Source organism: Boeremia exigua, assembly GCF_020726555.1.
Source record: "Boeremia exigua strain MPI-SDFR-AT-0100 chromosome Unknown C7974scaffold_5, whole genome shotgun sequence".
In the NCBI taxonomy this organism is placed as follows: domain Eukaryota; kingdom Fungi; phylum Ascomycota; class Dothideomycetes; order Pleosporales; family Didymellaceae; genus Boeremia; species Boeremia exigua.
This window is the reverse complement of record NW_025763522.1, coordinates 647,354-674,407: the sequence shown is the minus strand read 5'-3', so window position 1 is coordinate 674,407 and position 27,054 is coordinate 647,354. Positions and strand designations below refer to the sequence as shown.

The window sequence follows — 27,054 nt, the reverse complement described above, 5'->3', positions numbered from 1 at the left end:
GGTCTGTACGACGACGGCTGCCAATCCCGGACAAATCCGCTTACCGTTTATCTCACAAGGCGTCCAACTAGAGATACGAGAGAACTGAGTGTTCCAATTTCCACCAACCTCTAACCGCGTCTTCAACTGCGTTCCCACGAAGCTCTCTATGTAATGCCTGATTTTTTATGTGCTCATCTTGGTGCCTAGATAGGTAACCTTGACCCATCAAGCGGACAAACATGCCTGCAGACATCACGTTACCTCTCGAACGTTGTCTTTGCGAAGATGCATCGGACGAATTGCTTTATAGAGATTGTGAGTTCCTAGCGAGGTCGGAAAGAAGAAGGAGAGACTGGGGTCAGCAGTCTAGACCGAACATCGAAAAGCGCCCGTTGACTTTTGGCCCCGTGTCCCCGCACTCCTGCCGTCCACCCTCATGCCAACTTCACAAATCTACATCCTGACTAAGCTTGAGCGTTCACGTATATACCCACCGGACTACCACTCCCCACATTTGCGGCCTCGATCCTGCTCCGCGATGTGTGCTGCCATAGTTGCCTAAACGGCTAAATTGCGCGGCAATGACTACATCGCCACAGACGAAGCTTGCGGATGAGCTTGCGTTGCTGTAATATTTATTGTGTTGGTTGACACAATCAAGAGCAAATTACCTACACTTACAAACACAGAGATCAGAGAGTGTGTAAGTGCTCAGATGGATGCATAGTCGATGTCTACGTCATGAGCATGCGCGTTGTTCACAACGTGGTTGACACCATTCTGCCTAGGTCTGGCCTAGTCACGCACGATCTGCCCTGAATATCCGGGGAACAAGCATGATCTAGAAGTCTTTTCTCCTAGAGCCCGCTAGCTTCGCATTTCTTCGTTCAATGTCGGTCGCCATCCGTGGGCCCGGAACAATGCATACCTATAAAACACGCTGCCACCTTTGCTCTCAGTTTATCGGGCAGTACCTTCTACAATCTGGTCAAGGATCTGAGGTAACTCCTCCCTTCATCCATGATGCCGGTTTTCGCCACCTTCTTTGCTGTAATAGCGGGTATTGTCAGTTTTTCATCTGCCTCGCCTGTGGAGACATCAAGTGTAGCAAGTCTTTCGAATTCGAAGTCCTCTCTTACTCTGATCTACCAAAACAACTTGAATGGTTCAGACGACAAGAATCACATCGGCGCCATCATTCTTGATGCGGTGACCCCTTCGAGCGCAGCCGCAGCTTGTGCGGCATTGAACGAGAGGCTTCTGTCTAAATCATCCCTGGAACAGTATCAGTCCGACTTCATAGATGCTCTCACTTACCAGGATTTCGCCAAGTACTACGACGCCGGCAAGGGCTTTCATATCGACGATGGTATTGTCTCCGTCAACAGGCAGTTGAACTTTGCCTCGGCCTCTGGGTCTTCGAAGAACGCTCTGCCGGTTCTATGTACGCAATCTGCGAACAACGGATCGTCGAGCGCGAAACTCGTCAATGGCACAGAAGTTACTTTGGCATCAGGTGGCAACAATTTCATTGGCTATCGCAATCAGAAGTCGTTCCGTTTCCTTGGTATCCCCTACGCTGACGTTCCACGACGATTCAAATACTCTTCTCTATATTCCAAGAAAGATCAGACTATCCAAGCGACTTCATATGGAGCACAGTGTGCGCAAGGTGCCTCCGGCAGCGAAGACTGCCTTTTCTTGAACATCCAGACGCCTTATATTCCCAAAACAGGCTCGAAGCAGAAGCTTCGTCCCGTTATGTTTTGGATTCACGGTGGTGGTTTTACGGGTGGTAGTGGCGCCGATGCGACCTCAGATGGTGGCAATCTTGCCAGCAAGGAAGATATCGTTACTGTTTCGATCAACTACCGCCTTTCAACCCTCGGTTTCCTGGCTATCCCTGGGACCGACATTAAAGGCAACTTTGGTATTGCAGACCAGATTACGGCGCTCGACTGGGTCGTTGCGAATATCGCAGCGTTTGGAGGCGATCCTAAGAAGATCACCATTTCCGGCGAGTCAGCCGGGGCTGGATCTGTTCGCACACTTCTTGGATCACCCCAGGCAATTGGCAAATACCAGGGGGCTGTATCCATGTCCAATCTTGGTGGCGGCGTCACTCTAGGCCTCAAGGGCGACTATGGTACGACTTACTCGACATACTACACCATTGACCAATCGTATGCTGTTGCAGGGCCTCAGATATTCTCTGGTGTGGGTTGCAACAGCACCGATGTCTCGAGTCAGATTGCCTGCCTAGAAAAAGTACCTGCTGCCACCCTCGTGGGTCTTTCAACCGTGGCTCGCTATGTTGTGCAGGACGGCAAGTATGTCGATACGTCAAACCTCATCCTCTCGACCCGCAACGGAAGTACTGCCCATGTTCCCGTAATCTTCGGCATCATCCGCGATGATGGTGCATCATTCTCAACATACCCAAAGACACCGATTGCCAACCACACCCAGGGCCTTCAAGTCGCTCTCGGTATCAACTCGACCTGGGCCGAGAAGGTTATCGCTTCTGGGTTGTTTCCTATCATCAGTACAGGCAATCTTACCCTCGACTCATTCAATGTGTCGCAACGTATTGCAACCGACAAGACATTTCGCTGTGTCGATCAGGCCACCGTCTATGCCGGTGCTCAGACCAAAGCTTTTCAGAAAGCGTACTATTATCAGTTTGAGCGTACGATCAATGGCTACGATCCTAACAATCTTGGTGGGCCGAAGGACAACAACCCGAAGAATCCATACTTTCGGTTCCATGGTGCTGACATGCCGTGGGTCTTTGGTACACTGAACACCATTCGTGAGCCCGAGGATCTATGGTCAGTGCAACTGGTATCAAGTTATTTCGGATCCTTTGTAAGAAGCGGTGACCCAAATCCTGACCTGAAGTACCTGAAGGCCCGCGGTTACAACAAGGTCATCGAGGGTGTGAAGAATCATGGCCAATGGAACCAGGTCGCTGGGGGCAAAAAGAGTGGTGATGAGGTTAGATTGCTGGATTGGCCAAGTATAAATACCGGATACGTGGATGTGGAGCAATGCAACTGGCTGGGCTATCCATTGGACTACTATTTGAAAGGAGGTATCTAAATAATAAGCTCTGGATATCAATTTAATGCTGCCCTGTCTTATGTATCACAGAGCTACTTTACAGCTGTCATTGGATCCATCGAACAAGATCTTGGTTGCTCTTATCGAGCATATTCGTCTCGATGTCTACGTTGACCCTCAAGACACAGATATCCTTTATCTCGTGTTTGTCACCCCGAAGAACAGGAATCGATCAAGCTATTGCATCGCCTATCATCTCGATCCACACCTTCTCGAACGGGTTCCAAATGCTGTAGAACTGATAGCAGTTCAAATACCTAGGTCGCTGGTGACTGGGCATGTACCTCATATCACATCGTTCATGCACGACACGGAGCATAGCTACAATCAAACTTCAATAAGCTATTGGCGAGCAATTTGGGGGACAAGGGTCCCCTCACCGTGAACCCTCGACCACATGAACGCTGCTTGTACCGATAAGCTAAAAGCGTTTAAAGGCAGACTCCTTCACGAAAGTTCAATCGCGGTCCGGCTGCTTGCCAGTTGCTTCTTTATCCCATATGCTTCCTCATCACTGTAATCGCCTCCTGCGGTTCTCGAGTTTATTGAACTTCTCGTGTTGATAGTCGGCTCTCATCCGTGACACGGCACGCGACACAACCCCGCGGGCGCCTCGTCCGTTCCTTGTCCCAAGCAGCGAATCCCTTCGAACCGCTGGGGTAAGGAGTATCGATAGGGACGAGGTTCTAGCGCGAAACGAGCAGGTTGGTCCGTTCGTGCACCCGCCCCCTTTCCTATCTTGGCCCGGCTAATCAGATGGCAGGCGTCCACAGCACATGCAACAACACGATCGGCATCCATCGTCTCTCTTGCGTCGTTATCTTTCACAGTTCCGCGCCTGCGTCTGTTACGCTAAATCGTGTCGTGAAGCTTTGGAACTTGACGTCACACAAAGAGCTCGGAAGTCCGGCAACATCGCAAGATCAACACGTCGACCGTGTGATCAAGAAGTGATCTGCAACAAACAAAACTTAACACATTCTTGCGAGACTGGTCGGAGATTTCTGCTGAAATTCGACAATTCTTGGGTCAACATGGGCGATATTGCGCCCGTGCGAACGCACGGAAGTACGGCCAAGGGAGCCCTCCAGGTCGAAGAAGACGTCTACAGAGATGCTTCAGGATCAGGGCCTGCGCAAGATGGCGAAGTAGAGGCACAAGCGGCTGCTTCAAACAAAAGACCAAAGGCGAAGCAAACATACAGCCACGCGCATTTCAAAGTCTACAAGCGAAGATGGCTTGGTCTTGCTCAGCTCGTATTGTTGAACATAGTCGTTAGTTGGGACGTATGTACTAGATGCCCATGCAATATGGGTCGCACGTGCTGACGATAAGCAGTGGTTGACTTTCGCTCCGGTCTCGACATCAGCAGCGACATATTTTGATGTTTCCGAAACGGCAATCAACTGGCTTTCTACTGCCTTTTTGTTCTCATTTTCAGTCGCAGCTCCGCTTGTTATTTGGACACTTCATCGCAGCCCCAAGGAGAGTATTCTTTGGGCCTCTGGCTTGCTCCTGGTCGGGAATTGGATCCGATTTGCAGGCACTAAGGCCTCGGGCGGCGTCTTCGGCGTCGTGATGTTCGGTCAGATTTTGACGGGACTCGCACAGCCCTTTGTACTTGCTGCGCCAACGAGGTACTCAGACATGTGGTTCACCGAGCGAGGACGAGTGGGTGCGACTGCGCTGGCCAGTCTAGCCAACCCATTTGGTGGCGCTGTAAGTTAATGCCCGGAACTGTCCAGAGCTACACTAACAACAGCAGCTCGCTCAACTTATCAACCCGCTCCTTGGCTCTGTTGACAAGATTGTGTTGATTGTCTCGATCATCGCGACCGTGTCCTGCATACCCTCCATCTTCCTCCCTTCCGCGCCCCCAACGCCACCAACAGCCTCGTCAAGTCTTTCTAGGACGCCCGTCCTCGAGTCGATCAAGGTCATGTTGCGATCGCCTCCGTTCTACGTGATACTTCTGACTTTCAGCGTATACGTGGGCTTCTTCAATGCCTTTTCCTCCCTGTTGAACCAGATACTCTACCCGTACGGATTCTCCGAAGACGAGGCTGGCATTTGCGGCGCCATACTTATCGTTGTTGGCCTTGTGGTCGCGGCTATCACTTCGATTGTTCTCGACCGCACGCATGCGTACCTCCTCGGCATTAAGATCCTCTGCCCGCTTGTTGCGTTGAGCTACATGGCAATGATCTGGGCGCCGCAGACGAGGACTATTGCCGCGCCGTACGTAATCAGTGCGGTGCTGGGTGCAAGCAGTTTCAGTCTGCTGCCAATCGCGCTGGAGTATCTAGTAGAGATCACGTTCCCGGCAAGTCCAGAAGTTAGCTCGACGATATGTTGGGTCGGAGGACAGTTCATTGGAGCGTGTTTTGTGCTAATCATGGATGCGTTGAAGGATGGGAGGGCAGTGGATTTGACTCAAGTCAACGACGGGGGCAGAATCGATAGTGGCGGCAACAGGCCGCCCGGAAACATGTACAACGCACTGGTTTTCGAAGCGGTCGTGGGTATGGTTGTCTTACCGCTGCCACTGATGTTAGGAATAAAGAAGCTGGGGTTGGCCATCGGGGAGGGCAGATTGACGGTTGATGAGCACAGGGAAGGAGAAGTACTAGAGGGGCAAGAAAGCTGACTGTTGGAGGATTACGATGCTGCGTAGTCCAATGCAGGAGATCTGCTTTTCATCGCTGTCGCCATGAGTTGAAACTGTTTGTGTGACTGTCATACAATCCATGACCATGCTTTCTCCAGCCAGAGGTAGCAATGGAACCTGATTGAGGTAAAGAAATTGCTTGGCATGGTAAATAGTACAGTGTTATTCTAAACATGACTCTGGTATTTACAGTCATCCTTGACGTGTCCTGTCGTGTCTTTCGATCCAATGGCCATCTTCCAACTATCGTGTCGTTTATTCGGCGACGTAGCGGTCGAGGTGAGCGTGTTGGCAAGTTTATTTGAGCTGAGCGAAGAGCTTGGGGGCGGCGCACGCGGTCGCGCAGTGGACAAGGTGGAAGACTGGTACCAATTAGTTGCCCGGCGCAAGACTGTGGGTACGGCGATGACATACACTCCTCAACGCAGTCCTCGTCGGCCTTGCCGTTGTTGTCGATCTGACCGGTGACGCGCTCAACGCACTCGTCGTAGTGGTGCTTGGGGCCGTGGCACTCCTTGGAGTTGCGGCACTCTGCGATAAACCGTCAGCTGCAACTCTGCAAACCGATCGCCGTGAGAACAGATTCCAGCGTCATGTGATAAGCAGATCATCAATGGTCCGACGAATGGCGCCAGAACGTCCTGTACACCCAATGATGCTGGAACCGTCGTCTGTCACGGTTTGGAGGCTACTCACCCTCCTCAAGGGTGTCCTTGGGGTCTACGGTCTCTTCCTCCTCTTCCTCCTCCTCCTCCTCCTCGTCGTCGCCGCCGTCGCTGGGCCTGTGTCCCTGCTCACCCTCCTCGGGCTCCTTGGCATCCTGCTTGTTGACCTCGGCCTCCTCGCTAGACTCCTCGTCGGTTCCAGATGCTGGTGTGCTGGTCGATGCGCCACCCTGGGGAGGAGCTTCGGCATCGGCCGAGGGGAGGGCGAACGTGTCCCAGGCGGCGGAGAAGAAGTCGGTGATACCCATTGTGACGGTGGGGCGACAATTGAGTCTCGAGCGGGTCGGATGGTGATGTAGACGGCGGGTGAGAGTCGAAGCTGTCGATGTTCAAGCCGCGAATTCGTCGAGACTTGGCAGCGCTAGCCCCAGGAACATGTCATCAAAACCAGTCGCAACTCATTGGACCCTTCGTGCCTGTCGAGCGAAGAACAGACTGGGCTTTCACAATGCTCATGGAATTGCTGCTATTTTCAAGGCATGTCTGCAACTAGCTACGATGCCTTTTGAATGCTTCCTGAACGCTCACGCCCGCCTCAACGTCTGCAATCACCTTCTCGTCGGCGCCTACGAGTTTTGGTAGCAACTCAAGCAACTCATCGATCTTGCCGTATGGCACTGCAACCACTCCGTTCTCGAATGGATCGATCATTACAATGTCACCGGCCTCGACAATAGTCTCGCCAATATGTATCGGCACATTGTGCGCGTGAAACTTCGTCTCTGCTCCTGCGCCGATGATCGACGTTCCCTTTGACCAGATTGGTAGCTGTGTCTCGTTCAGTGCTACGAGATCTCGTACTCTACCGTCGACGACCAGACCGCTTGCCCCAAGCTGCTTCATACGGGCAGCCATGATGCCACCCACGACTGCGCATGACTGGCCTGGTGGCTGGCTGATGACAATGATGGTGCCAGGCTCTGCATAGTCTGCATATGGTCTCGAGTCTGGTAAGTTCGAAGCTGGTGCATCCGGTGACAGCTTGGTCGGGTTAGGGAATGATTTAGTTGCTTTGGGTGCCATCAGATATGTTGATGCAGGCGCAAGCACCTTCTTCAACACTGGTCTTGCTATGCTTGCAGTATGCGGCATTGGCTCTGCTGAACATTAGCATGATCCCGTATCAATTCAGACGATCCGTACGTATGTTGGCTAGGAAACCTGCGCCAGGAACATTGAGCTTGAGCAGGCCATCAGCAAGCTAGATGTACTCAGCAACCGACTTGGTGAGACATGATACTGCTTACGTCGCATGCTGCATACCTATACAGCTCTTTCCACCTGGGTGAGGCCATTGCTGTAATCAATTCTGTTCTTGGCAGGATGCGACTTTACTACCCGTGTACGGTGCAGGACGCGTCGGACTGTCGAGCGCGGTGCTCGAACCTCCGGTTCCATGACCCCGCTGAGCCGAGGTGCAACAGTCTATCATGTATCTGCGCTACTGGAAATAAGCAGGAAACTTTCTTCCCACGAAACGAAAGAAGGACTCTCGAGAGGACCACTCCCGGGCGACCAAGCCATCGCCATACTGAGAGTCGGTCCAAAATACTTCCAGCGCACTGCTGGCGTGTGCTTCGCCAATCCTCTGGAACAGCTCAAGGAACTCTTTGCTGGGCCGCCATTGTCCTACCCTCCACCACATCCAATGCCGTGCAATCACATCAGAATCATGTCCATTTGGTATGGTAAACTTGATATTCGGGTATCTTGTCAAGGCGGCCTTCGCAGCGCCTGATCTCCCAGCTCCTATTACGCCAAACCCCAGAGAACACTCGAAACGCTTATACAAAAGTAACAAACATTCGTCGTATGTCATCTAATGCGTCTTGACATTCTGTGCCCTTGCCAACCACAGCGCCACACTCTCTTTTGCAACCTCACTGCCCCAGACGCCATCCGCCCCACCACGCCTCCATTCTTCGCCGGAGATGTCCTCGCCACCGCCCCTTGTGGCTTCGCCCAGCAGGACTTCGAGGTCGCGCTTCTGCGATGACAGCCAGCGCTTGAAGAACGCCACAGGGTCCTTGGCCATGCTCGTATAGAACGCATGCTTTGCCTTTGACTGCCCAATAGCACCCATGAGCAAGACTAGCTGCTCGTCTAGCTTCTGAATTTCCTGGAGTGTCTGGATGCTGTCCGGTCGGCGTAGGATATCCTGGAACAGAGGCTGCATTGGGTCCTCGAGAGCGACTTGGACATCGTAAACTGTCGGCTCTGAAGGCTTCTTACTGCCCTCTGCAGGCGCGATATAGTCCTTGTCTACGTGGATTGTGTATTGTAGTTGGATGGGTGGGAGTGTGGTCAGGTGTGGCTTGATGAGCTGCGGGAGGTTCGGGAAATAGAACGAATCTTGGCCGTTGAACAAGGCTTTGAGTTTCGCGTCGCAGGCAAACTTGCGTTCATCGTCATCTTGTTGCAGGTGCTGTGACCGCGCGTATTCCCAGATACCCATTAAAACGCCGGCACGGTCTTCCTCATCCGTATCCAGCAGTTCTGATAGAGGTTTGCTCAGTCTGAAGACTTCAGGATTCTGGAATCGCTGCAGATTGATCGTGATGTTGATGTTCTCGTCGCCTTTGCGCTCGAATTCGAGCTCACTAAAGTTGCTCTCCTTCGCTGTAGGGTTCTCTGGCCGCTTCCACTCAATCTGCGTAAAGTTGTCGGGTTGGAGGTCCTTGTTGCGGTCGAAGTCGATCGTGATTGCGCTGAAGTACTGCGAGAAAATCTTCGGTTTCGCGGCCGAGGATTTCGACTCTGCGCCGTCCTCTTCCATGGCTGCGCCACAGTCAGCTTTATTCGTTCTTGCAATAGTCTGTACACAGAAGACTTCTGAGAAGCCGTCCTAGACGAGAATGCTTGCACAGCCCTGGCCGAGCTTATGCATCAAACAAGAGATTACATACCGTCAGTATCCTTGCCCGCCTCGTCTTCATCCTCGTCTTCAAGACCCTCGTCGCCATCCTCGTCCAGCAGACGACCCTGAATCTTAACACGGTAGGTGGCATTGGTGTCGCTCTCAAAGTCAAAAGCTTCCGTGTCAATGCCATTGCTCTGCCAAGGTTGGTTCTCAGCAGTATTGGAGATCCAGATGCGCATAGTACCGTAACGCGACGCTCTCGAGTGGTGCTTCGAATCCATGACATCAAGCTTCTTACGCATCATAGTCGCGTCGAGCGTGCGCTCGACTTCGCGCAACTCACGGTAACGCGCGACGCCGTCACCAATACAGACGTCCTCGACACCCTCGGGTATATTCTTGTCGGTAGGGTTCTTAGCGATCCGGCGCATCTTCTCGCGGCGTTCGGCTTCGGCGCGTTGTTGCGCTTGCATGTTTACGGCGTTGTACTGCTGCGCAGCTTGGTGTTGAGGATGCGCAATCGGGGCTGGTTTGCGAAACATGGCGTCTAAGTCAGCCCTACTGATCATAACTGGCTTAAGAGAATGCGCGCGAACGAGGGTGCGTGGTGGTGGATTTCACAATGTGGAGTTACGTACCGGGCCCGCGCCGGGCAGGCGTTCCGATTGTGCCTGCATTTTGCGGGTAATTGTAATTCCGATAATTCGCCTGCTGCATTGTGGGAGAGCAACGACTTGGTGAAACGGCAGCGACGATGGTGACGCGACTTCCTCGATGGATGCGAGATGGAGGAAGGAACGTCTGCGAAACGCGTCAAGGTAGCTGTGCACAGGGCTGATGATGATTGGCACGAACGCCCCCTAAACATTGAAGGCGGGGCACGACCATCGGCTGGGAACGCCGCGCCTGCACTCACCAGTGCTTCGGCATCTTCAAATATCGTGCAAACTTGTTGCGATGTTGAGAAGTTGTGAATAGATGCAACGATAGGCTTCATGATGTCCCCTCAAGCTGTTCACCGTCTCTAGCCACCCTCCTTGGCGACTGATGATCAGTAACGCGCAGGAAACCAGCACGCATCAAGCCAAGTACAGTTGTCTGGGTCCTATCCATCTAAACGTCATCGTAGATTCCTATCTTTCCTACAAGTTCCACCTCCCTGTCATTCACGTTGTTAGTACCGAAGCCAGCCATGCACAAGATGCAGTCCAAGCCACTGAAGAAGATAACACGCGTGCGTGTCCCGGGAAAGCATTTCTCGGACCTGTGGGACATTACAATTAAAGAAGGCAGAATATCATCTGTGGAAGCGCACGACCAGAGTGCATCAGATCTCGACCAAGATGGAATCCTGGATGGATCTAATCGACTGATTGCTCCATCACTATGCCATGCCCACGTGCACCTGGACAAATGCTTCTTGCTGCAAGACCCCAAGTACAGCGACTTGCAGATCGAGACGGGCGACTTCAAAGAAGCCATGGAAATGACGAGCACGGCGAAGGCAAGATTCGAAGAGGATGACCTCATGAGAAGGGGTGCTCAACTGATCGAAGAAAGCATACAGCATGGTGTCACTGCCATGCGAGCCTTCGTAGAGGTGGATGGCGTCGTCCAACTTAAGTGTTTGGACGTGGGACTTAAGCTGCAAGAGAAGTATAAGGAAATATGCGATGTCCAGATCTGCGCTTTCGCCCAGCTTCCACTATTTTCTGGAGAAGACGGCGGCGCAGAGGTCAGAAAGCTCATGGAGGTTGCAGCAACCAACGAGAAGGTGGACGTGCTCGGCTCGACGCCTTACGTCGAGGACGATGAAAGCAAGTCAAAGGAGAATGCCACTTGGATCTCCGCTCTCGCGTTGAAGTCAAACAAGTACCTTGACTTACATCTGGATTACTTTCTGGAAGAAGATAAGCAGCCACTTGTCTGGGAGGTTCTTAAGATAATTAAAGGGCAGGACTGGACACAGGCTGGCGGCAAACAGATTACCCTTGGACATTGCACACGATTGACAAGGTTCCAGGAAGATGAATGGATTCGGCTGAAACAAGAGATAGGCGAGCTTTCTGTGTCCTTTGTTGGTTTACCCACATCTGATCTGTTTATGATGCGGACTCCACAAAACGTACGAGGAACTTTGCCAATCATCGAGCTGATCAAGCGATATGGACTGAATGCTGCTATTGCAATAAACAACATTGGCAACGCCTTCACCCCGCAAGGAAATTGCGATCCACTGAACATTGCGCAGCTGGGTGTGGGTCTCTATCAGGCACCGACCAAGGGTGACGTGCAATTACTCTATGTATGTTGCCTTACTGCCTTCACTCTTCATTCAGTGTTCGGCTGACATCACGATGCAGGAAGCCGTCTCATCTCGCGCAAAGGCTGCTATTGGCTGCGGACCAACTTCATTGGGTCTTGAGCCTGGTGAGCCCGCAGACTTCGTGCTATTTGATAGTATGGATAGTGGCTGGCGTTGCAGGCGAAGCATTGCCGAAGTGGTGTACGACGCTGGCTCTGTTCGACAAACGGTCTACCAAGGCCGGTTAGCCGCATCATGCAGTTGAGAAACGGGCATCGTTTGCTTGCAATACCAACGCAGTCAAAGAGAGCAGTCGCAAAGGGACTAGGTCGACGTCATACATCAACAAATGAGCAGTGGCCGTTTACATTACAAGAATCAACAATCACGACGTGTCACAGGTCTCACCATCTGGACGTGTACGTACTCGCACATGCAAACAGCCTTACCGACTTTGTGGCGGCGGCAATCTGTTGCACAACTGTGCTGTGCTCTCGCCATCCTCACTTCACCGCTGCTGCCAAGATTTTAGGATCCGAAAATATAAACCTACTCTTTGGTCACGATCTGTCAGAATTTCACTCCAGTACCTCAGATCACCAGAATGTCTGACACGCTATCGGGTACTCGGTAAGACGTCTCATGATCCCACAGACTCTACTAAAGTTGACTTTCGCACAGGCTGCCTTCTGACACGCCGGCTGCAGGCACGCTCGAAGAGCTGAAGGCCGCTAGTCTTAGATTTCTTGTGGACATAAAGGTATTTCCCCTGGAAAAAGGAAACAATTCGCAGAGAGACAGCGACTCATTTCCTGCCAGGCTCGTCTTGGAGACTCGTCGCAGCTCGATGTCGTGCACAAGACGCTCGATTCTTTCAGAAAGGGCGCAATGAGCAAGCGGGATGCATACACAACGATACACAATACTCTTGAAGGGCATGACGATCTCAGGCAAGGGCTTTTGGATATCATTATGCATCCAGCAGCCGAATGGGCTCCCGGCGACTTTGATCTACCCACCATGCAGCCAACTCAGCCGCTTATCAAGCCGACTCCTGAATTTCTGCAGCCGCCACATCAATCGCAGGTGCGCCTCCCGTCCATCTCATCCAAGTGGCATCAACCACTTGGTCAGATGACATACTGTGGCTACAACGATTACAAACCTACGGAATCGTCTCCCGAGCTGCCAGGTCTTGCTCTCCTCCAGCTGCCTCACCAACCTACACATAACTGGGTGGATGATAGAGCAAAGACTGATCATCCGGCTGTTCACGATGATACGCCTGTATTGCCTCCTGTCCATCCGGTCTTTCGTAACCCATGGCACGATGCGAGCTACGCTGATACCTGGGCGAACGGCGACATGTATGTTGGCGATCAGTTCTACGCTCAAGAGTCGCTTAACATATCCTACAGTGGCCACCTGCAGCCTCCGGTAATCTACTCCCAAGATATTGAATCGTACCAGCAGCCAAGTTTTCTCTCACAGACCGCTCTCTCACCAACGCTCACTCCGCAATCTACCTACGAGCCGACACCAGCTTCAAATGAAGACAGTGTCTTCTACAGGACCAGTCTGTATGAAAAAAGTCCGGTGCGATTTCAAGTGCTGCCGACGCCGATCTCTCAATCTCCGCCTGATATGCAACAATCTCGAGATACAACAGAATACAGCCAGACAGACCGGCCTCACTCACCGAAAGAACTCTTCATACACGCCCTGTGTGGCAAAGGTTTCACGACATTGGCGGCGGTGAAGAAACATCATTGGGGCAAGAAGACCAACGACCTCGCAACAACGACAGGTTGCTGGGCAAAGCACAAGAAACCGAACACTCCCTGGTATGCTCATTCTAGCTGTGAATACGGACAGCACGCGTCTGAAAAGAGCAAGAGTTTTTCTTCTACATCCAAGCAAGGTCAGCTGAAAGCCTCGTCGCAGCGCAAGACTCAGACACCTTCGACCTCGCTGCAATTCAACACAGTGCCTGGTTTCCCGACGCTTTCCGATTTACCTAATGCAGTCGCAAGAACCTTGAGTGCAGGAAACCCAAGCCCAGGAGAACTGAGCTCACGTTATCATACCCATCGACTTCCGTCGTCAAGTGGCTTTGACAGTCTGTTGACAGCAGTCAACATGGTCTCCCAGATTGATGCGCCGAAACCTGAGACTCGGACAAACTCTATCGCCCTGCATCTAGATGCTCAAGTCGCTGCTTCAGAACAGGAGGCTCAGTTCGTGCCGTATGTACCAGCTAAAAGCTCTCGTGGTATACCTATCGCCGTGCCAGATGCATTGAAATCAGTGGGAATTGTCCTGGGAGAACCTGCAAATGGCGGGAGTGGGCATCTTCCAAATCACGGCAAGGAAGAATGTCTTTTGAGAAGCCAGACTGGTGTTGCAGGGTCCGTTGCGTCCGCGGCCTTCTCGCAGCCGCTTGAGCCCCTTCACTCCGGATCATCAGGTCCTGCAAAGAAAAAGCGAAGAGTCTAGACAGACTTCCAGATGACCTCGGTGGTTAAATCACTTCACGTCAAGCAAAAGCTGTACACACTCTTGCGCGATTATGACGTAGTGTGTGTTTGTTTAGAAAACGGCGTCCGGTATATGTAATGAGGCTGTCACGGTAGACGACGCTGAAGGAGCAATGTCCGGCAGCTCCGGCTAAAGTGTATGATTGGTAGCGACCAGCATCACCCAGGGAGTGGCACTGAGAACCCCGGGTCTGTTATGAGGTTCGGCGGCGGGACTGTGCTATGGAAATATCAGATGACAGGCTTACCCTGCGGAGTAAGTACCTGTTGCAGTAGACCATCCCGTGCATAAAATGTCAGCAAGTGTGGCACGGTCAAGCTTCCCCGCTTGCAGCTTGAAAGCTGCGAGCAGGGATGGCAAGGACGCCCCAACCGCTCTCCACATTATAATTCAACCTCCCGATGTCACTCCGATTTCCTGCGAGTCGGCCAAAGACCGAGAGGCGTTTTGCAGGCCTCCCATACCTGGTCTCATTGAGCGTGTATTTATCCATGTCCGTGAGCAGCAGGATGACGCTAAATGCCTTCAGCAGGCATTGAGCGCAGGGTTGCCAGTGAGGTATTTCCCCGGAGCTCACCTGCATCTCGACGCGTCACCTTGGATGCAAGACACAACGCGAAGCGTCAGAGCTGTACAACGAGTGCGACATAAGGAGAAAAGGGAATTGGCCTCTTCAAAGACGCGAAGCGGCTCTCCCATGCATTCGGCGCCGACTCCGTTCATCTCGTGTTCCTGGGAGATCGGCATGGACAGCCCATGTGCGGGGAAAAGCGCGATTCTCCACGCGGTAACGACCCGCCTCCAGGTCAGGTTACGTCGTTGACGGGCTCGCGCTAATGAGAGTAACGGGCGAGTGAAAGAAGTGGTTAGGCTCTGGTTACCAGGTCCGTGGAGTCTTACAAACCCACTACTTATGAACCCCAGTTTCTCCCCAGCTTTCGGACTCCATCTCTCCGCAAAGCTTGTCAATTACTCAACTTGAGCATCAAAGCGCAGGTCAAGATGAAGATCGCTTTCCTCTCCGCCCTGTTCGCGGCCACTGCCATTGCTGCGCCGTCCAACTACCCGACCAACACCACCTCGGGGCCCGACGAGGATGGCAAGTACGAGATCTCTGCTGAAGGCATCCGCGGGCAATTCATTGCCTACGGCGCGTCCATCTCCAACCTTTTCATTAAGGGCAAGGATGGCGTCGAACGCGACATCGTGCTTGGCTTTGACAACGCCTCGTACTACTCAGTAGACCCTGTCCACCCTCACTTTGGTGGTGTGCCGGGACGCTATGCCAACCGCATCAAGAACAGCACGTTCAACATCGACGGTGTGGACTACCACATCACGCCCAACGAGAACGGCGGAGCTAACACTCTGCACGGCGGTCTTGATGGATGGGGTAAGTTGTGATCTTGCTGTGCAAAATACTTTTTCTGACTCGAGAAGATTACCGCAACTTCACGGTTGTTGCACACACCGAGTCTTCCATCACTTTCTCCATTGTGGATCCTGATGGCAAGGAGGGCTTCCCCGGTGAGGTTATTAGCTACATCACTTACACCATGTCTCCCAACACCTGGAACATCAAGATTGTTGCTCTCGCGACAACAAAGAAGACGCCCATCATGTTGACCTCCCACACCTACTGGAACTTGGACGGCTTTGCCAATCCCGATACACCTACTGCTCTCAACCACACTCTGTACCTGCCTTACTCCGGCCAGCGTGTTGGTGTCGACAACATCCTCATTCCGGACGGCACCATTCTTCCCAACGAGAAGTACTCCGTGAATGACTTCTGGTCCGGCCCCAAGCAGATCGGCGCCAATTTGACAGCACCTGAGCTTCTTGGTAACTGCGGATTCAACTGCACTGGTTACGACAACTGCTACTCCGTCAACCGTGCCCAGAACGGACCTTTCGACTGGCGCAAGTCAGGCCCCGTCGCGTCCCTGTCCAGCGCGTGGTCCGGTATCAAGCTCGACATCTACACCGACCAGGAGGCTTTCCAAGTCTACAGCTGCGGTGGCCAGAATGGTAAGTTGATCATCGATTGTGGTTTCGAAATACTAATTATCGCCAGGTTCGCTCCCTATCAAGTCTACTCAGGGTCTCGACAGCCGTCGCCGTACCGTTGAGAAGTACGGTTGCGTCGTCATGGAGGTCCAGGACTACATTGACGCCATCAACCAGCCGGAGTGGCAGCGTGAGAAGAGGCAGATCTTTGGTCCTAACGACCCTGCCTACACTCTTGAGGCTGACTACGTCTTCTCTACCGAGGAATAGGTTTATACATTGACGCAGGTTTTGGCTGAACACGACTGAAATCGAGCAAGAACTTATGAAACTTGTTTATATGCCTGTTTAACCGAGTTCGCGGCCAAGAACCTGCTGTCAATCTAATATTTAATGACACTGAATAACTCACGATCACTTCTATTGACTTCAAAATTGTACTGTGCAAATTAATGAGATACTAGGAAGCCATGATATCTAGGATGACTACATACGCGCTTTCACCACTGGCCTAGGTGCACTTCCTTCCAGCTTATTGTTTTAGCAAGGCTTCTGGACCCGAGTCAGAGTCCAAAGTTGCCTTCACTTCACAATGGCCGCGCCACATAATTACAGTGCCACGTCACGAAGCAAACTCCACTTCCGACTTGCGCTGCCTAGTGGAACTCGACAACTACCTGGCCGCTGCCACCAAGGCCTTCTTGCCATATAGCCAATAGGCGCATGCGGTGACAGTCAGTACGCTCACTATGCGCTCACCATCGATGCCGAACTTGTTCTCAAGTTCGTCCTTCGCCAAATCGTCTGAAAATCTGCACCCCAAGTCACAGGCCGAGTTCCCGCGCCGCAGCAAGACAGACACCATATCTGGCATTGTTCGTGCCTTCGGTGCGTCTGAGAAACTGCAACAAAGACTAGGCTTGCGCGAGCCGGAACTCTATGCGGCACCGCCGGCGATGTCAAGCGCCCAGAAAGTCTGGTACGAGACTGGGCTTTACGAGTATGAAATGGAGCACGACGAGGCTGCGATTGATCCGTGGGAGACGGTGGAAGATCTCACGGCTTCTCAGAGTAAGTCGAATCTGGCAGATATTCCCGAAGAGAAAGAGAGCCCCGAGTATGCGGCCTCCATACATTTTACGGGAAGTGGCTCCAGTACGCAATCGGAGTTAAGTGTTGAGCGGACTTCTACAGACCAGGCTGCTGATGCGGCTCCGCGATACACATTCCTCAACAGCGACAGCGATGGCGAATCCTGCGATGATACCGCGGATGAATTGGCAGACTACGACCCCAACGAAGACTACAGCTTGTGGCAAGATGAGTCCAGCTCTACCCTGGCGGTCAGTGACAGCTCCAGACCCAGCAGCGCAGAGAACAGCAAAGAAACAGCGGTTGCACCCTCGTTTCCTCCACGGGTGAGCTCGCTCTCTACGCACCACAACCCCAATCCGACGCTGTATCACTCCCGGACTAAGCAGGTACCGAGCCACGATCCGACAAAGCTCAGTGTGACAAAAACCACTCAGCATATCAACACGACAACATTCACCAGTGCGGCTCGCCGGTCAACGAGCCTGCGAAGAGCAGAATCGCTGCCAGTGCTGTCTCCCTCATCCGATGTGCAGCAAGACCCCAGACAGCATCAACACGAACACGCTCCAAGGCACGCCAACGTCCGCAGCACCCAAGACCCCGTACCCTTCGACGGATCCAACAAGCAAAGAACGCCATCGCACCCACCACGCATCACAATCCAACCACCCTCTCCCGCCAAACCCCCCTCACCGCCCCATCCCCCCTCCACAACCGGCCTCCCCCTCTGCTCAGCCGCCACCAGCCGCACCCCCTTCCCAGGCAACACCCCGCACCTCCTCTCCACCCTCCTGACCTGGTCTCTCTGCACCTGGACCCAGCACGCGCGCTCCCCCGGCACCGTTCCGCGTCCCGTGCGCCACGACTTGCTGTCCGTGGGCTTCTACGACACCAGTACCACGCCGCACACCGAATGCCGTTTCCTCGGGCCGGGGGACGCGGAGGCGTCGTATCATGAGGTGGATGTGTGGGAGCCTGGGGGTGGGGGACGGGGGGTGAGGTGGGCGTATGTGGTTATGCGGGCGCGTGGTGGTGCGGGGGAGGCAGGTGATGGAGATGAGGGAGGCGAGACGCGGCCGCATGCGATGGTAGCGTGGCACGCGGACGCGGTGACGGGGGTGAGCAGGTGTCTGCACACGCTGTTCGCGTCTGCGTCTACTACACCTGTTTCTCATATCCCTGCTTCTCCCCCGTCGCTACAGCCACAGCCACCGCACACGGAGACGCAGATGTCGACGCCGCAGACGCAGACACAGACGCAGAAGCAGGAGCAGAAGCACACAAAACCGCTCAAACGCTTCGCCTCCCTCCAAAACCTCACCGCCGCGCTCCGTCCACACGCACAGCGCCCGAACACACCCGCGCCACTCCCAGACCCCCCGCGCCCGTCCACAGCCCACCCAGCCACGGCCCTCGAACCGGACACCCGCGCCAGCGCAACACTACACCGCACCGTCCTCTTACTAGGGCGCTCGGGCCGCGTGCCGCTGGTGGAGGGGTGGCGGGTGGATGTGTGTGCGTTGCGGGGGTGGATGGGGGCGTGTGGGCGGGGCGGGGGGAAGGTTATGCTGTGGCGGGAGAGGGAGGAGTAGGGAGAGAGAAGCGGGTTGGGGAGGGGGATGCGGGGCTCTTGTGCTGGAGAAGTCATGCTGTGCTGGAGAAGCCATGCTGTGCTGGAGAAGCCGTGCTGTGCTGGAGAAGCCGTGCTGTGCTGGAGAAGCCGTGCTGTGCTGTGGAGTATCGATTTGAACGGGAATCCTACGAGACACATGTGCGAAGCGAGGTTGCGGTCACCACACCAGCATCAAGCGGGACCTCGTGGTTGGATTTGATCTTTCATTGCCGACGTTGGTCTAGTTACACCGCTACCTCCTATCGTCTTCTTACAATCTGCGTCGCGCAATGCGGCAGTCAATACCATACCATGCCATACCATACCATGCCATGCTTTTCATCAGCGCTGATAACGATGCCCATAATGTACAAACGAAAGTCCCCTCCGAGCAGCGCTCGGCGCGCGAGGGAAGAGGCCGCCGAACGCCATTCGCCTCGATGCAAAAAAGCGGGAGATTTACTCAGGCCCGCAGAAGCCGTCGCGTTCAGGCCACGACGCTGGGGCCGGGGGGCCCGCTGCCGGTGCCGGGCACGGGCGGGGCGACGGGCGAGGGCAGCGCTCTTGTGGGCATCTTGATGGGGGCGTCGGGCGACGACTTGATGCGGCCGGGCAGCGACTCGCCCTTGATGACTTTGAGGATCTCGGCCTTGTCGAGCGTCTCGTACTGGACGAGGGCTTCGGCGAGGCGGTCGAGCTCCGTGCGCTTCGAGTTCAGCAGCTCTTTTGCGCTGGTGCGCGCCTCGTCGATCAGGCGGCGGACTTCGTTGTCGATCAGGCGTTTTGTCTCGGGGGAGACCATCTCGTAGTTCGACTTGAAGTCGACGTTGCCAAGCATGTCGGAGAACCCGCAGGCGGTCACCATGCTGTATGCTAGCTGTGTCGCCTGCTGGATGTCGCCAGATGCGCCGTCAGCAACATTGTCGGCGCCGAAGATGATCTCCTCGGCCATCTTGCCTCCCATGCAGACCTGCAGTTGGCGAATGTATTGCGATCGGGTGTGGTGGTGCTCCTCCTGGGGCAGGAAGAATGTGATACCGGCAGCGTGGCCTCGGGGGAGGATGGTCGCCTTGTGGACGTCGCTGTAACCCTTGGTGAACAGACCGACGAGGGCGTGGCCACCCTCGTGGTAGGCAGTGTGGATTTTGTCCTGGAGAGGGACCGCGCGAGTCTTCTTCTCGGAACCCATGGTGATCTTGTCCTTGGCCCACTCGAGGTCGTTCAGCGAGACAAACTTGGCCTGGAGCTTGGAAGCGCGGATGGCAGCGGAGTTGGCGAGGTTCTCGAGTTCAGCGCCAGAGAATCCAGGAGTGCCGCGGGCGATGGTAGACAGGTCGATCTCTGGCGAGAGGCGAATCTTCTTGGTGTGGTACTTCAGGATGGCAAGACGGCCGCCGACATCAGGAAGCTCAACCTGTACGTGACGGTCGAAACGACCAGGGCGAAGCAGAGCCGAGTCGAGCAATTCAGGGTGGTTAGTGGCAGCGATAAAAATAACACCAGTAGACTGATCAAAACCGTCGAGATCGTTCAGCAGCTGGTTGAGGGTCTGGCGGTGGTAGTTGGCGTCGCGCGACTTACGCTTGCCACCAATGGCGTCGAGCTCGTCGATGAAGACAATAGCAGGGGCCTTCGCGCGGGCGGTGGTGAAGAGCTCGCGCACGCGCTTGGCACCAACACCGACGTAAACCTCGTCGAATTCAGATCCAGACATGTAGAAGAACGGGACGCCAGCCTCGCCGGCAACAGCACGAGCGAGCAGCGTCTTACCAGTACCAGGGGGGCCGATGAGCAGCACGCCCTTGGGCAGCCTGCCGCCGAGCTTGTTGTAGCGCTCCGGGTGCTTCAGGAAGTCGACGACATCAAGAAGCTCCTCCTTGGCCTCGTCGCAGCCGTGCACGTCGCTGAAGCGCGTGTTCTGCGTCTCCGGGCGGACTTCCGAGCTGGTGCCACCGCCGACCTTCTTGAGGACGCCGCTGGTCTCAACAAAGAGCGTGATCAGGATCAGAGAGACGTAGGCGGCCAGCGCAAAGCCGGCGAGCCATCGCACCCACTTGAAGATGACGTTCCACAGGGACTCCTCGACGACGACGTAGACCGGGTCGCTCTTGACGCCGACGCCGCCGCGGGCCTTGCCAATCTGACCGGCGCCCATGTTGGCGCCCACAGCCTGGCTGACAGCCTGGATCTGCTGCGGCGTCAAGCCGTTGTTGCCTCCCTGCGCGTTTCCAGCACCGGCCTGGCCCGTCTTCTCGAGCGCTTGGCGGTAGAGGCGGTCGGAGATGCCGTTGGTGGCGAATTGGCCGGTGTTGTAGCGATCGATGACGATTTGCGGCATGTTGGCGCGCATGACAGCCGAGTAGAATGAAGCCTGGGTAGTAGCACTGTTGGGGTTGTTGTTGGCCGCGTCCTCGAGACGGGCAAGCTGGTCCCGCGAGGGGCCACCGAAGAGCGAGCGCTGCTGCGCCAGACCGAGACCGACCATGCCGGGCCTGGGCTGGCGGAGCTGTGCGAGGGGACCGTTGCGCGACAGGGACGAGTACTGTCTCGCCAGATGCGACTTGATGGATGGGGCGCAGACCGGGGCCATCTGCCTGCGGCCGAATGCCTGCCATGAGGGTCTCAGGGTAGCAGACATGGAGGACCGCAGTCCCGTAGCAGCAGCGACGAGATTCTGTCCAGTCAGCGTCATGACGATGTCGGCCGTGGCAAGACGTACGTGAACCGCGGGAGCGGTGGAAGCCATGTTGAAATGAGCCATGCTGGATATAAGGCGGCAAAGCCGCGGAGTGTAAATGGAGCCCAGACTACAGGATGTAGATGAAGGATAAGAGCGCGTCGTCTACGTCGCGACAATGTCGCTAGCGGATGGTGATGAACAGAAGACGGCGGAACTGCGAAGCGCCGCCGATCGCTGTGGCGCATGCGCACGTGACAGCTGTCAACGCCGAACGGACCCTTGATGAATCACTAAAGCACGGAATATTGTCCGGATCTCGCGTCCTAAATACCTAAATGTGGGGCGGACATTATCAGATTGTCTTGAGCGTTCAAACAGCAATCGTGTTGGTTTTTACAGGCGACGGCAGACTGATGTAATTACATGGTATCCCACAGCAAGCCCATGGCAGATAATTGTCGTGCGGACAATTTCCCATTGACCGATTGTGAGTCGGGATAAATGTACTTTGGCGGCTCTGCGGATGGTCCCTCAAGACTCGGTCGCATCACCTCAATGTCTCAGCCCTGCCTCCAGCAACCCACAACCATTAAATAAATCATCAACTTCGCTCCATATATCAGACGTGTCGAAAAAAGACGTAGCACATCCCGACCCAGCGCGATTCCAAACACCGTCCCCTACCCGCCGAATATTACCTTGTGCCGCCCACCACACCCAATCCATGACCACCTTGAAACCGCCCCCGCAATACATGCTCAAACCCGTACTCCCAAATATGCCCGAATAACCCTGTTCCAAAGGCAGACCCCCCCAGGTCCTCGACCCCAACGATGGAATCGTGCATCTGCGACTCGGTTCGCGTGTGCCCCGCCCCGCTATCACGAGTCTACTGTTTCTGATTCGCTGCCCTTGCGTGCGGTCTGTGTCCACTCGCTATTCCACACCCTAAGGTCCGATTCTCCAATTAAACATTCTCACAAATTGAGATATATATCACAATTTCTGAGGATATTCCATCAAGCGGCCTAATGGTCTAGTGGTAGTGAGTACAACCTTCCTCGGTTGCCCAGTTTCAAATTCTAACAATTTCTCAGTGATTCCTGCTTTGGGTATTTCTCAATCTTGCAGGAGGCCCCGCGTTCGAATCGCGGTTGGGCCCGCATTCTTTTTTGCCTTTGTCCAACCCTCGCGCAGCACTTACTCTGCGTGCCTTTGAATAGTAGTGTGGCGAAGAATTTATTAAAAGCAAGGGCTTCATTTTTGAAATTGCGAAAGATGGAGCTGTATAGACTAACAGCCTTTTTGCGCGAACAAGTTTTACGATCTCTACTCCATCACCAACGTTCCTGTCTAACTGCCAATCACGTCAAACTCGCCTGCCTCACCATCCTCTCCCTCACCATCCTCTCCCTCACCCTCCTCATCTGACACCTCGGTAAGCGCATCAACTTCAGAATCTTCCTCAATTTGGACTTCGCACTGAAGCTCATACGCCTCGACTTCCGAGACGGCATTGCTATCGAAGTCCTGAAGCTGCTTGATCACATATCCCCAAAAGCCAGTTGCTTTCATCGTGCCGCCGACTTTGAGATTGACAGACACGTTCTCCTTCTTAGCATTGGCTACCAACTTTGCGAGTGCTAGAACGACCAGATTTGATGCAATGCTTCTCTCTGCAAGTCCAGCCTCTGACATGTTTGCAAGAGCCAAGAAAGTGCGCCAGTGAGGGTGATTCCTGTACTTGAGCATCGTGCAAGTCTGAGCAATCATGCGATAGACCGAATCTGCACGCTCCGAAGCACTGCAAAGGATGAACCTGTAGCCTGATCGTTCTTGGGTTCTACGAGGCACCTGATCACCCTTCTGGTAGTAGTCACGAAACATCTCGTTGAACAACCAGAGGAGATCTCCAGGGTTCGCGGGGGTCTTTATCATGGCCATGTACTTGTCCCGAGTCGCCTTATGCAAGGACTGCATAGCAGGGACAGGCAAGGCGTGCTTTGACTTGGACTTGGCGAACCATTCTTTGGTGATGTAGCCCTCAGAGGTGTCAGGATTGGTCACGCCGGCTGACACTACGCTCAGCATGAGCTCGTCGATGTCAATGTTGGTGGTACTCTCCCAATTCTCAAAGAACTGCTTGTCTTCTTTGGCATCGATGTCAGAGTACAAGAGGAGTGTCGAGATGGGAAAAGTGCATGACTTGACCTTACCGGCAGCGAGAGCCTTCCTCTCACCCAAAGATTTTCCTGAGCTGTCTCTGAGGTCGATGCCCTCGTCAGTATACCACAAGAACTTCTGCCCAACAGTAGGGCCGACGATACCGTTGGGAAGCACCACAGGACCAAAGGCGAAGGTCCTCTCTGGAGTTTCTTCCGTTGCTGGCTCAGTCCACTTCAGGATGTGGCGTTCTCGGTCGTTGGCTGGCGCTCGAGAGGTGTCGAGATTGATCTTTTGGATCTTCAGAGCATAACCACCAATAGCACTTCCACTGGAAATTGGAGGCTGAGTGAACTGGGACTTTCGGTTGCGCTGGTGCTTCCAGCCCTCAGGTTTCGTGTTGACGTAGCCTGCCTTTCTAGTCTTCTCAGATCGATCCTGTGACTTGGCTAGGGTGGCTGCAAGCTTTGCTTGTGAGAACGCTTGAGTGACTTCCACGCATTCCTTCTGAGCAACAGCAAAAGCTTTACCGAAGTCGTGGGCTGGATCCAAAATGGCTTCAACGCGGTTAACGATCTCGTCACAGAACTGTTCGCGAGTCCACGGTTTGGACTTTCTGGTCTTTTCCAGGACGCCCAGTACCACATCCATGGCGAACCAGATGATCTGATGCACCATGAAGAACAACTTCGTAGCCTTGGCGGCTGGAAGACCAGCTCGGGAAAGGTAGCCAGGGTGATGGCAGGGAAAGACGACGACGACAGGACCGTCTTTACCCAGAGTACGGATCTTAGGTCTCCCGAGGATACGGATGAAGTAATCAGTACCACCTTCGCTGTTCTCCCGATGCTGTGTATCGTAATACCACTTGGACGACAACTCGCCGAAGGAGTTCAGGGCCAGATAAGATGGTAATTGTCCGTACATGACCAGGATGAGTGGTTCAGTCGTTTGAGTGAGAGCGAGAATGTGCTTTCCAGCGAATGGGAAGTCAGTTTTGTTCTTTGAGAACCAGGCGAAGACATCGGCGAAAGGTAAGTACCCGCCGGATGCGAGAGCTTTGGTCGGTTCCTCAAGAGCTGTTTCGTCGAGGCTCTTCTCCCAATTGATAATGGTGTCCAAGCAGTCAGTCACGATCTCAGCCGATCGTCGCCCACTTCTGTAGAACCAGCTGGGTGGATGATAGTCGCTGCCGATGTCTGAGGCAACCGTCAGAATGAGTGAATAGCCGCTAGGTGTCACCCTTGGTATCGCTTGTTCAGTGACACACTCAAGGTGACGCTCGGTATAGGGACGGTTCTCCGTCACACCGGTAGAGTCTGGATTGGCGTCTACATAAGCCTTGACTGACCGACCATATGACAGGATGCCGTTCGTCATATCGTCTGGACAATCCTCCAGGAGTTTGAGCAGTCGATTGCGAGTGTTCGTCTTCAAACTCAGGAACGTCTTCTCGTCGTCGACGTTGCGTGACAGGATCGCCCTGGCACCTCCAAGCTGCATATTGACAACAGCGAAGCCGAAAAGCGCAATCAAGACCTTCTCCCGAAGATCACGAAGTTCGCCCGACAGAACGATTGTAGCAGATGCCCTGCTCACGATGTCGACCACGGCGTTCTGGAGGACGTTGGGCAACTCATCCTTCACGACTTTTAAAAACTTGGAGAACCATGTTGGTTTAGTTCCCGCGTTCTTGACGTCGTTGTTATGACGATTGAGGGGAGAGCCTTCTGTCATCCCGCAGTAGCGGAAAGTCCAAGTGTCGGTAATGCTTGTACCGGCTTTTCTCGCCTTTTCCGCTGTCTCCATCCACAGATATATCTTGTCGTTCATGTCATAGCTCTCTTCAACGAGCTTGCCAAGCACGAAGAGGACCTCATCAGGTGTGAGGGTGAAAGACCTGATGTAGAAGTACACAGTGTTCGGCTCGATACGTGTGAAAGAGTTTACCTGCTCGAGTTGTATCAGAAGACGCAGGCGATTGGCATTGATGGTGTGCGGCTTCTTGAGTAACTGTCGCCAAGAAGCCTCGTCTGACATCCTGATATTATGTTAGTCTCCAAACAGACGACGGTAAAGAGACGAGCGTATGCACCTACAGTCTAGGCACTGCCCATGGGAAGTTCTTCGGGATGAGATGAGGATCAGTGATCCCACCAACCTCGAGTCTACCGAGCACTACATCGAAGCAAGACTTTTGAAGCTTCTCTTTAGTCGGGAAGCGAGAAGGCGGCAGCTCTCCGAAACGAGACTCTGCAAAAGCAAGAGCTGCATCATCATTGTCAGATCGTAGGCGCTTGATTGCGCCCTCTGGGAGGTGGTACACATTGGAGTGTGGGTTGTCTGACTGCGAGCGAGACATGCTGTTGGCTTGCTGGTATCACAGCTCTGAAGCCAACAGGAGACAATGGACTACAACACAAGCATTAATACCGCTTCAAATGGTCAGGTGTGCTCGCCATACCTTCTCGCGCGATACTGTCGCTGATGTTTTTTGCGCTGTGCGAGGAAAGGAAAGGTGGGGAATCGAAGGCAGAGATTTCTCAGTGGCCTCGAAGCAAACCGGGAGAAGGTGAAAGAAACAACTGGTTCGTACCTGCGCTTCACTTAGGTGATGATGTCACCTCAAAGAAAAGGCTCGGTAAAGTGAAGAAGTCAATGGGTAAAGGTCTTGCAAGCATGCTTTCAATATGCGCCAGAAGTTGGGTCGGTTTGCTTATCAATGGGGCTCATGACTTCACTGGGCCACAATAAGACATGCAAACCGTAGACTGCGCAACGGCGTAACTTGGACGTAACCACGACATGATCAAGTTGTAGACTCAAATTGTAATCATACGATGCAGGAGGACAGTAAACAGTAAAAAAGTGGCGTACATGCGAGAACGCCTACCCATGTGGTTCACAGACGACTACACTACCCATTTGACATGGCAAGAAGAGGCCGTGCAGATCGTAGTAGCAGCTGCGAGCATAGAGACACCTTCTGGAACATGACTGTGTCGTACTTGACTGCAAAATCTCATGTGACAACCGCACATCCTGCACACGGCCTGTATCAGTCAGGCCACCGTAGCGCGCACCCTAGGAGTGACACGATGTTAAACTGCTGTTCTTTCTATCGTGATCTCTATCAGGCCTAAACAATGTCAGGCGGTTAGTGTTCCTAACTCTTGGCATTTCGTACTTCACCTCTCGCGCTGTGAAGGTGCACGCCAGAAAACTGCAACATAGATAGAAAGGTACAGCAGGCCTACATAACTGTAGAAGCAACCTCTGAACATGTGTATTCT

The 27,054-nt window shown here is 53.8% G+C and overlaps 10 protein-coding genes and 1 pseudogene across 11 annotated transcripts; 7 read left to right on the top strand and 4 right to left on the bottom strand.

Annotated features, from left to right (window-relative positions):
* The first annotated feature begins 797 nt into the window (after positions 1–797).
* C7974DRAFT_164593 (Alpha/Beta hydrolase protein) lies at positions 798–3,537 on the top strand. Its single transcript, XM_046136033.1, has one exon. It carries the CDS (start codon positions 1,003–1,005, stop codon positions 3,082–3,084), a length of 2,082 nt encoding a protein of 693 aa, XP_045997871.1. The 5' UTR covers positions 798–1,002; the 3' UTR covers positions 3,085–3,537.
* Positions 3,538–4,139: 602 nt separating this feature from the next.
* On the top strand, positions 4,140–5,752 carry C7974DRAFT_433243 (major facilitator superfamily domain-containing protein; the record flags this gene model as incomplete). The annotated part of the gene is made up of 3 exons (XM_046144908.1): positions 4,140–4,391; positions 4,444–4,824; positions 4,871–5,752. The coding sequence occupies 3 exons, from the start codon at positions 4,140–4,142 to the stop codon at positions 5,750–5,752; spliced, it is 1,515 nt and encodes a 504-aa protein (XP_045997870.1).
* An 18-nt stretch (positions 5,753–5,770) lies between these two features.
* Positions 5,771–7,874, bottom strand: C7974DRAFT_471330 (uncharacterized protein). The gene is made up of 6 exons (XM_046146503.1): positions 7,746–7,874; positions 7,642–7,699; positions 6,996–7,595; positions 6,470–6,817; positions 6,188–6,304; positions 5,771–6,135 (listed from the first exon to the last, which is right to left on the bottom strand). The coding sequence occupies exons 1-6, from the start codon at positions 7,791–7,793 to the stop codon at positions 6,071–6,073; spliced, it is 1,236 nt and encodes a 411-aa protein (XP_045997869.1). The 5' UTR covers positions 7,794–7,874; the 3' UTR covers positions 5,771–6,070.
* A 443-nt stretch (positions 7,875–8,317) lies between these two features.
* Positions 8,318–9,927, bottom strand: C7974DRAFT_310067 (SWI-SNF complex subunit; the record flags this gene model as incomplete). Its single annotated transcript, XM_046138251.1, has 2 exons — positions 8,318–9,276; positions 9,405–9,927. 2 exons carry the CDS (start codon positions 9,925–9,927, stop codon positions 8,318–8,320), a joined length of 1,482 nt encoding a protein of 493 aa, XP_045997868.1.
* A 514-nt stretch (positions 9,928–10,441) lies between these two features.
* C7974DRAFT_164670 (cytosine deaminase protein-like protein) lies at positions 10,442–12,098 on the top strand. Its single transcript, XM_046136035.1, has 2 exons — positions 10,442–11,663; positions 11,722–12,098. Exons 1-2 carry the CDS (start codon positions 10,551–10,553, stop codon positions 11,926–11,928), a joined length of 1,320 nt encoding a protein of 439 aa, XP_045997867.1. The 5' UTR covers positions 10,442–10,550; the 3' UTR covers positions 11,929–12,098.
* On the top strand, positions 12,099–14,295 carry C7974DRAFT_164602 (uncharacterized protein). The gene is made up of 3 exons (XM_046136034.1): positions 12,099–12,293; positions 12,345–12,423; positions 12,483–14,295. Exons 1-3 carry the CDS (start codon positions 12,268–12,270, stop codon positions 14,157–14,159), a joined length of 1,782 nt encoding a protein of 593 aa, XP_045997866.1. The 5' UTR covers positions 12,099–12,267; the 3' UTR covers positions 14,160–14,295.
* An 819-nt stretch (positions 14,296–15,114) lies between these two features.
* On the top strand, positions 15,115–16,625 carry C7974DRAFT_164569 (galactose mutarotase-like domain-containing protein). The gene is made up of 3 exons (XM_046136032.1): positions 15,115–15,594; positions 15,642–16,232; positions 16,279–16,625. The coding sequence occupies exons 1-3, from the start codon at positions 15,204–15,206 to the stop codon at positions 16,479–16,481; spliced, it is 1,185 nt and encodes a 394-aa protein (XP_045997865.1). The 5' UTR covers positions 15,115–15,203; the 3' UTR covers positions 16,482–16,625.
* Positions 16,626–16,960: 335 nt separating this feature from the next.
* On the top strand, positions 16,961–18,898 carry C7974DRAFT_471326 (uncharacterized protein; the record flags this gene model as incomplete). The annotated part of the gene is made up of 1 exon (XM_046146502.1): positions 16,961–18,898. The coding sequence occupies one exon, from the start codon at positions 16,961–16,963 to the stop codon at positions 18,896–18,898; it is 1,938 nt and encodes a 645-aa protein (XP_045997864.1).
* Positions 18,899–18,959: 61 nt separating this feature from the next.
* On the bottom strand, positions 18,960–21,939 carry C7974DRAFT_392129 (P-loop containing nucleoside triphosphate hydrolase protein). The gene is made up of 2 exons (XM_046141646.1): positions 21,638–21,939; positions 18,960–21,592 (listed from the first exon to the last, which is right to left on the bottom strand). The coding sequence occupies exons 1-2, from the start codon at positions 21,677–21,679 to the stop codon at positions 19,406–19,408; spliced, it is 2,229 nt and encodes a 742-aa protein (XP_045997863.1). The 5' UTR covers positions 21,680–21,939; the 3' UTR covers positions 18,960–19,405.
* A 684-nt stretch (positions 21,940–22,623) lies between these two features.
* Positions 22,624–22,760, top strand: C7974DRAFT_t69 (annotated as a pseudogene). Its single transcript has one exon. The product of its transcript is annotated as a tRNA-OTHER (tRNA).
* A 191-nt stretch (positions 22,761–22,951) lies between these two features.
* Positions 22,952–26,123, bottom strand: C7974DRAFT_452279 (uncharacterized protein; the record flags this gene model as incomplete). The annotated part of the gene is made up of 2 exons (XM_046145815.1): positions 22,952–25,802; positions 25,861–26,123. 2 exons carry the CDS (start codon positions 26,121–26,123, stop codon positions 22,952–22,954), a joined length of 3,114 nt encoding a protein of 1,037 aa, XP_045997862.1.
* Between the last annotated feature and the right edge of the window lie 931 nt (positions 26,124–27,054).

What these genes read in the sequence shown, in the direction of transcription:
- C7974DRAFT_164670 (XM_046136035.1), top strand. Translation starts at nt 10,551, where the DNA reads ATGCACAAGATGCAGTCCAAGCCACTGAAGAAGATAACACGCGTGCGT. An exon ending in GTGACGTGCAATTACTCTAT is followed by an intron (nt 11,664 to 11,721) that starts GTATGTTGCCTT and finishes ATCACGATGCAG; the next exon opens with GAAGCCGTCTCATCTCGCGC.
- C7974DRAFT_471330 (XM_046146503.1), bottom strand. Translation starts at nt 7,793, where the DNA reads ATGGCCTCACCCAGGTGGAAAGAGCTGTATAGGTATGCAGCATGCGAC. An exon ending in ATAGGTATGCAGCATGCGAC is followed by an intron (nt 7,700 to 7,745) that starts GTAAGCAGTATC and finishes GAGTACATCTAG; the next exon opens with CTTGCTGATGGCCTGCTCAA. An exon ending in AGGTTTCCTAGCCAACATAC is followed by an intron (nt 7,596 to 7,641) that starts GTACGGATCGTC and finishes AATGTTCAGCAG; the next exon opens with AGCCAATGCCGCATACTGCA.
- C7974DRAFT_392129 (XM_046141646.1), bottom strand. Translation starts at nt 21,679, where the DNA reads ATGGCTCATTTCAACATGGCTTCCACCGCTCCCGCGGTTCAC. An exon ending in CCACCGCTCCCGCGGTTCAC is followed by an intron (nt 21,593 to 21,637) that starts GTACGTCTTGCC and finishes CTGACTGGACAG; the next exon opens with AATCTCGTCGCTGCTGCTAC.
- C7974DRAFT_164569 (XM_046136032.1), top strand. Translation starts at nt 15,204, where the DNA reads ATGAAGATCGCTTTCCTCTCCGCCCTGTTCGCGGCCACTGCCATTGCT. An exon ending in CGGCGGTCTTGATGGATGGG is followed by an intron (nt 15,595 to 15,641) that starts GTAAGTTGTGAT and finishes TGACTCGAGAAG; the next exon opens with ATTACCGCAACTTCACGGTT. An exon ending in CAGCTGCGGTGGCCAGAATG is followed by an intron (nt 16,233 to 16,278) that starts GTAAGTTGATCA and finishes AATTATCGCCAG; the next exon opens with GTTCGCTCCCTATCAAGTCT.
- C7974DRAFT_164602 (XM_046136034.1), top strand. Translation starts at nt 12,268, where the DNA reads ATGTCTGACACGCTATCGGGTACTCG. An exon ending in GACACGCTATCGGGTACTCG is followed by an intron (nt 12,294 to 12,344) that starts GTAAGACGTCTC and finishes ACTTTCGCACAG; the next exon opens with GCTGCCTTCTGACACGCCGG. An exon ending in GATTTCTTGTGGACATAAAG is followed by an intron (nt 12,424 to 12,482) that starts GTATTTCCCCTG and finishes ATTTCCTGCCAG; the next exon opens with GCTCGTCTTGGAGACTCGTC.
- C7974DRAFT_164593 (XM_046136033.1), top strand. Translation starts at nt 1,003, where the DNA reads ATGATGCCGGTTTTCGCCACCTTCTTTGCTGTAATAGCGGGTATTGTC.